At 43.0% G+C, this 7,019-nt stretch overlaps 1 protein-coding gene across 3 annotated transcripts; it reads left to right on the top strand.

Annotated features, from left to right (window-relative positions):
• Positions 1-2,368: 2,368 nt before the first annotated feature.
• On the top strand, positions 2,369-5,756 carry LOC100719363 (histone H3.3A). 3 transcript variants are annotated; one of them, XM_003461422.5, is made up of 5 exons: positions 2,369-2,541; positions 3,012-3,149; positions 3,246-3,399; positions 3,493-3,627; positions 5,618-5,756. In XM_003461422.5, the coding sequence occupies exons 2-4, from the start codon at positions 3,022-3,024 to the stop codon at positions 3,619-3,621; spliced, it is 411 nt and encodes a 136-aa protein (XP_003461470.1). In that variant the 5' UTR covers positions 2,369-2,541; positions 3,012-3,021; the 3' UTR covers positions 3,622-3,627; positions 5,618-5,756. The 3 variants fall into 3 exon arrangements, with proteins under 3 accessions (XP_003461470.1, XP_004999667.1, XP_023420679.1); XM_004999610.4 differs by having other exon boundaries at positions 3,493-3,621; XM_023564911.2 differs by having other exon boundaries at positions 3,493-5,756.
• Positions 5,757-7,019: the final 1,263 nt, after the last annotated feature.

Genomic DNA, 7,019 nt, shown 5'->3' on the forward strand with positions numbered 1-7,019 from the left:
ATGTAAATCTAAGTAGTTTGCCATTTTTTTTTCTCTTTTCTGGTACCGGGGATCGAACTCACGACCGCCTGCTTGCAAGGTAGGTGCTTATGCCGCTAAGCTAAATCCCCAGCCCTCCCCCCCCGGCTTTTTTTTTTAGTCTGTCATTTTTTAACTTTTCACATTTTGAGGACCGACCAGTAGCCTGGATCTTGCACTCTCCCTAGGATAGGAGTGAAATAATTGTTTCTCTACCCTTATGTCTCACTATGCAATTCAGCTGGTCTTGACCTCACTTAGTAGCCCAGGGGCGTCTCAACTTTGCAAAGGTCTTTCCTGCCTCAGCCTCCCAAAATGCTGGGATTACAAGTGTGTACCACCACACCTGGCTCCACCCCAATCTTTGAGCAGAAGCCACAAATTAAAGTTTGTTAAGTTATTATATGGGGGCCTGGGGATGTAGCTCAGTGGTAGAGCACTTGCTTAGCATGCAGGAAGCCCTGGGTAATACTCCATATTATAAAATAAAGAAAGGGGAGCCAGGCATGGTGGCATGTGCCTGTAATCCCAGCACTTGGGAGGCTGAGGCAAGAGGATCATGCAAATTTGAAACCACCTTGGGCTCAAAGTGAGCTCAAGGCCACCATGAACTGCATAGTGAGACCCTGTCTCAAAAAAAAGACAAAAGAAAATAAAAAAAGGGAATTTAGCACCAAAGGTGGGACCAAAAATGCTTCTGCCATAGCTACTTTTTCAAATTATCCATTTTTTTCTGCACTGTTGATACCAAACCTTTGGTGTGGCAAGTAAATATTGATATATTTGTACTTAGGTACAGTAACTTAGTTGAAATCTTATTTGCCTAGTTCTACTTTTTAATAATTTAAAATACTTAATGAATCATATGAGTCATAGCTATCAAGCATAGTGCCCAAGGCTCTCGATCTTTTTTCTGAGCTTTCTTTGGCTGGTTTAATATTTTATTTTATTATTCCTTAAGGCTGGTTTGATATTTTTATTATTGTTATTGTTTTTATGAGACAGGGTCTTGCTATTCGGTTCTGGCTGGACCTGGGCTCACTTTGTAGCCCAGGTTGGTCTCAAATTTGCAAATATCTGCCTGCCTCAGCCTCCCACGTGCTGGGATTATAGGAGTGCATCACCATGCCTATTTTTTTTTTTTTTTTTGTCTTTTTCATTTTTATTGGTACCAGGGATCGAACTCACAACTGCCTGCTTGCAAGGCAGGCACTTATGCCGCTGAGCTAAATCTCCAGCCCCCCATTCCTGGTTTTGATATTTTATATATTTGAAGCATCTAGAGAATTGACTACAAACTGACCAAGACATTTATTTAGGCAAAGCCAGGCATGGTGGTGCACATCTGTTATCTCAGTATTTGTGAGGCTGAGACAGGAGTATCGCCAAAAGTTTGAGGCCAGCCTGGGCTACATAGTGGCCAGCCTAAACTGCACAGTAAGACTCTACCTCAAAATAAAAAACCAAAGCAAACAAACGTTTATTTAGACAAAGATAGTATCATTTTCAAGTATGAAAATGTTTCTTTTCAGAAGTAATGCCTGACAGGTATACCATCAAACCCAAAGATACATATTTAATTATCTTTTGCTTATTCTTTATGGATGTATAAATAATATAGTCAGACAATTCCGTTTCCGACTGTAATTCTTCCATTGAGTTGAATTACCTAATTTAAGACATAGTTGACAAGTAAGTTACCTCTCATTTTGTACTGTATATTGAAATCACAAAACATTTTGTGGCAGCAAAATGTTACTTCTGAGATCAATTATTCACATTTGTTTCTTTGTAGCTAGTACCCTTCCCCCCACCAAACAAAAGAACTACACGTTGGTTTAAAAAGTAAATGTATGCTATATAAGAACTTAACAATATAGCATGATTTACTAAATTCTCACACTATGTACTTAAAAATCAAAATGTGATGAAAAATAAATAGGCCAAGATGCTTTCTGTCCAGTTCAGTTTAGGTAGCCTCTCCTGCCTTGCATTAGCTTGCTACAAATAAATTTAAGCTCCTGCCCACCCAGACTTTCTTAAATTCTGATAGGGACCAGTGCAATTCATTTGCATTGACTTTCTATTGTAGAGCTTTGGAACCAAGGGAAGGATCCAAACATAGCTCTATTTTATCCAATCAGAAGAGCTGCTTAGTGCTAAACTCTGATTCGCCCATTCTTCTTTGCATCCATCCAATCGTGAGGCAACTTTAACAGCCAATCAGCAGCCTAAACATTCGCCAATCAGAGAACGGGGCCGAAGCACGGCCTTTGTGTCGGGGGATGTCAGCGCGTCGGCGAAAGCTCAACCAATAGAAAAAGTCGTTGGTGTATGCAAATCAGTGTCCTATGACGCAGATACGCAGCGTGAAGCGTGAGTATAAAAACGGAGGCGTCGGGGGGTTTGGATCGCAGAGCAGTTTAGTCGTTCGTTGGAGGGTTTTCCTGTTCTTGGTGACTGCGGCTGTTGCTTGAACGCCGGTGCGGCGGTCGGAAAAACAACCTGCGACTTCAGCATTGGGTAAGTGTTTCCAGTTTTCCATATGACTTAAGTCTGGTCGGCCGTTGATGCTATGGGTCGCGGCCGTTGGAAGTCAATTGTTGGGTGGCACGGCAGCTCCTGGGGTGGCTAGCTCGGGTGTAAGGTCAGAAGGTTTCCCCTTGGGCTTGGTTCCGGAATCGCGTCTCCCGGTGGTGATTCAGAGGTCCCGACGCCAGGTTTCGGGCACCTGGGCCTCCGCCCGTCGAGAGAGGGAAGTGACTCCTCCCTACACTCCCCCCTCCCCGGGGAGGCTGTTGCTCTTTGCAGCCTGAGTCATTAGAGGAGGGGAGGAGGCAGTGGCCCTCGGCCATCTGCCACCGAGAGGTGGGGCACGAAGAGGCGGGAGGGCAGAGGCGCGGTGCTCTTTTCCGCACCACCCCCAAAGGCGACGGAGGAGAGCTGGGCTGGAAGAGCTTCGCGGCCTTTATCTTCGCGGTTGTGTGTTTTAGGTAAAAGAAAATGGCTCGAACCAAGCAGACTGCGCGTAAGTCCACTGGTGGGAAAGCCCCCCGAAAACAGCTGGCCACTAAAGCTGCCAGGAAAAGCGCTCCCTCTACCGGCGGGGTGAAGAAACCTCATCGCTACAGGTAGGCAAAACAGAAGGGAAACAATGACTTGGCGATGGCCAGCATTGTGTCCTAGCGCCCGAGCCTCATGGTGTCATTTTATATCCTCTCTTTCAGGCCTGGAACCGTGGCGCTTCGAGAGATTCGTCGCTACCAGAAATCGACTGAGCTTCTCATTCGGAAGCTACCTTTTCAGAGATTGGTGAGAGAGATTGCCCAGGATTTCAAGACCGACTTGAGGTTTCAGAGTGCAGCTATTGGTGCTCTGCAGGTAAGGGGACAAACAAGATTTTGCAAATGGGAGGGGGCGCTGCTGGTGTGGATTCTCCGATGGGGTTAATGGTGTGGCTCTTGTCCTCAACAGGAGGCTAGTGAAGCATACCTGGTGGGCTTATTTGAAGATACTAATCTGTGTGCCATTCACGCCAAGAGAGTCACCATCATGCCCAAAGACATCCAGTTGGCCCGCCGGATACGGGGAGAGAGAGCTTAAGTGAAGGCAATTTTTATGGTGTTTTGTAGTAAATTCTGTAAAATACTTTGGTTTAATTTGTGACTTTTTTTGTAAGAAATTGTTTATAATATGTTGCATTTGTACTTAAGTCATTCCATCTTTCACTCAGGATGAATGCGAAAAGTGACTGTTCCCAGACCTCAGTGATGTGAGCACTGTTGCTCAGGAGTGACAAGTTGCTAATATGCAGAAGGGATGGGTGATATTTCTTGCTTCTCATGATGCATGTTTCTGTATGTTAATGACTTGTTGGGTAGCTATTAAGGTACTAGAATTGATAAATGTGTACAGGGTCCTTTTGCAATAAAACTGGTTATGACTTGATCCAAGTGTTTAACAATTGGGGCTGTTAAGTCTCACCATACATCACTGTGATAGAATGTGGGCTTTTTCAAGGGTGAAGATACAAGTCTTAACCACAGTGTAACTTGCAGTTTCCTAAAAAAGAAAAAAAAATAAACCTGGCAGCTATAGAATACACTATGTGCATTTATAATAGCTATTTTATATATTGTAGTGTCAACATTTTTAAATTAAATGTTTTACATTCACAAGTGGTGGGGAGTCTTGTCATTAAGGTGTGTGTAATTTAGAGTCCAGTTGGTTTTCTCCTAACTAGACTGCTCTTGTTTTCTATATAGTAGTAAAATGCTATGTGTATACCTTGCATAAGTCCTCATTCTACCACATTAACCCTCTAGCTGATATTGCGGACACTAACTGGGGGATTTTGTTTATAAGGGCTCTAGAATAACAAGTTACTCACACCAGCATCATCTGTTACTAATATTCTAGTTCAGCTTTTCATTGTGTTGTGGTTGGTTGCATAATTAGGTTTTTCTGATCCTTCTGAGAGGAAAACAATACCAAGGTTCATTTTTTTTTTTCCTTGTGGAGTTAGTGTGAACTTGCTATGGGAGAGGAGGAGCATACTGCTTCAGTGTATTGGACCTCTGCCAGTTAAGATGGTGTTGGGTTAGGTCACATCTGGTTACTGTCCTGGGAAAAATCCCTTTTATAGAGCTAGCCTTCCAAGGGGTTTTTTAATTCATCATATTTGAAGTTTTTAGGTCGATTATGTATGTTGACTAAATTTACAAATAAAACTTCTTTATTCAACAAAGTGTCAAAAACCTAAATTGAATGTACAAAGCTTTAATACATTCATTATGTAGGTTCTATATATTCTAATGTTTGAGTAGAGGTTATTTCAGCTTTTGTGTGGTAGACAAAAGAACCATTTACTTTTAAAAAATCAAGCATGTAAACAGAAATGTGATGAGCTCTAGGGTGTAGCCCTGTGGTAGTGCTTGCTCAGCATGCAGAAGGCTGTGATGCTGCTACATTTGCAGTGGGCTTATGACAAAATGTACAGTATTAGTGTCGTACCCCCCCCCCGTAGTGTTAAGCAGCTAGGAGAAAAATTTAAGGTCTCAGGTTAAAATATAAGGTCGGTATTATGCACCTGAGCTTGGAGCCTTGGAAATTTTTACACAAATTAACACAGGCCTGTAGATGTTGAATTTATACTTGGAACATGATGAATATAAGGAGTACCAGATACCAAAACTTCACCTCCATAGCTATGAAACTGAATTCTTGCCCTAAAAGTTTCATATTCAAGGTGCTTAAAAGGTGAGACAGGAGGTGATGAGCATCTATGTGAGGTGTTGCAGGTGGGATCCAGTTCATAGAAGGTCGGTTAGAATCATCCAGAATACACTTGGCAGAGAATTTCCCTAAGTTGTGTGCTTTGAACAAGATTGAAATTCTATGTACTTGGGATGTACCATGAGTCTGACAGTATCTTAGGAACAGCTGTGCGATTAGTGTTAACTACTGGTAACAAAAGTGGGAGATGCTACTGGATGTATACTCTCCATCTGCAGCCCAGAAGCTGCTTAAATAGTGCAACATAGGGTACCACACTTCCCTTGTACACTTAACCCAGAAGACAAATATCTTTTGGTTCTAGGAAGCTGTCCATACAGGATATTCCTGGGTAAGGGCAATGGACCGGAGTCTGTGAGAAGGAAAGTAAGAGATGGAGCTGATGAAGGTATCCTGTGCCCTTGATGGATGAGACAATAAAGTTTATGAAGTTTTGAGATTTTCTTATCTTGTTGATGGTTTTCATTTGATGTCTTTTAAACAAAGCTTGGAAAGGTTTAGAGAGCCTTGCTTTCATGGTGGGTGTGGGGAGGACACTTGAAAACTGAAGGTAGGCAGATGATACTTTTTTTGAAGGGGTATGGGATTGAACCCATGGGATGCTAATCTGCTATTTAGGGAGATAGTCTTGCTAACTCCCAGACTGGCCTTGAAGTTACCTTATCTGACTTCAGCCTACTGAAAATAGCTAGGGTTACAGTCCACCACACCCAGCTAGACTTTTTGCCATGACCTCAGATGGATCATTGGGTGTCAGCCCAACCCAGGGTTACATTTCCAGCCCACTGTGAATTTTGAGACAGGTTTTGTAAAGTCGGCAAATTAGCCACGCTGGCTTTGAGTTTGGGATCTTTCTGCCTCAGGCTCCAAGAGTGCTCGGTTTACAGCCCTGTGCTATTTTTTTTTTGTTTGTTTGAGATCCTCTCCCTCTGTAGTTTACGCTTTGGCAATTCTGCCTTCACCTCTGCTGAATGTTCAAGTTACAGATGTCCAGCTGTATGTAGGCCTCTGTAGCTTCCTCATTTTTGCCATAGTTTGCCCAGGCCATTTGTTTTTGTGGAATAGTACCTATGATAATGGCCCAGTTTGGCAATTATGTAGTCATCCTGCATACTCATAGCATTAAGATGTGTGGGGGAAACCTGTTGAATTGTTTTAAGAACAGATTGTGGGGAATTAGGCAGAATTTTAAGGTGTGTGTATGTCTTTCCCAGAGTATTCAGTATTGTGCATCTGTAATTCCTGCAGTCTTGGAGGCTGAGGCAGGAGGATGGCAAGTTTGAGCTGGGCAATTTAGTGACTCAAAGGCTGGAGATAAACTGCTCAGTGTGGAGGCCCTGCCCTGGGTTCAATCCTCGTTGCTTGTTTAGACCATTTTAAATCTTGTAATCCCAGCACTTGGGAGGCTGAGCCAGGAAGATTGCTGCCAGTTCAAATCCAGTCTGAGCTACAAAGTAAGTTCAAGGACAGCCTAATCTGCATAGCCAAATGCTGTCTCAAAGAGAGAATATATATATTTTGCAGTGAAAAAAGAACTGAGCTTGGTGGCAAATGTATGTAATCCGGGGCTGGGGATTTAGCTCCGTGGCATAAGCACCTGCCTTGCAAGCAGGCGGTCATGAGTTTGATCCCAGGTACCAATAAAAAAAAAAAAAAAAAGTATGTAATCCTAGCACTGGAGGCAGGGTCAGGATTACCACCAGTTC

The sequence above is a fragment of the Cavia porcellus genome, unplaced genomic scaffold (assembly GCF_034190915.1).
Source record: "Cavia porcellus strain 051 isolate PalLab524CR breed Dunkin Hartley unplaced genomic scaffold, mCavPor4.1 scaffold_32, whole genome shotgun sequence".
Taxonomy (NCBI): domain Eukaryota; kingdom Metazoa; phylum Chordata; class Mammalia; order Rodentia; family Caviidae; genus Cavia; species Cavia porcellus.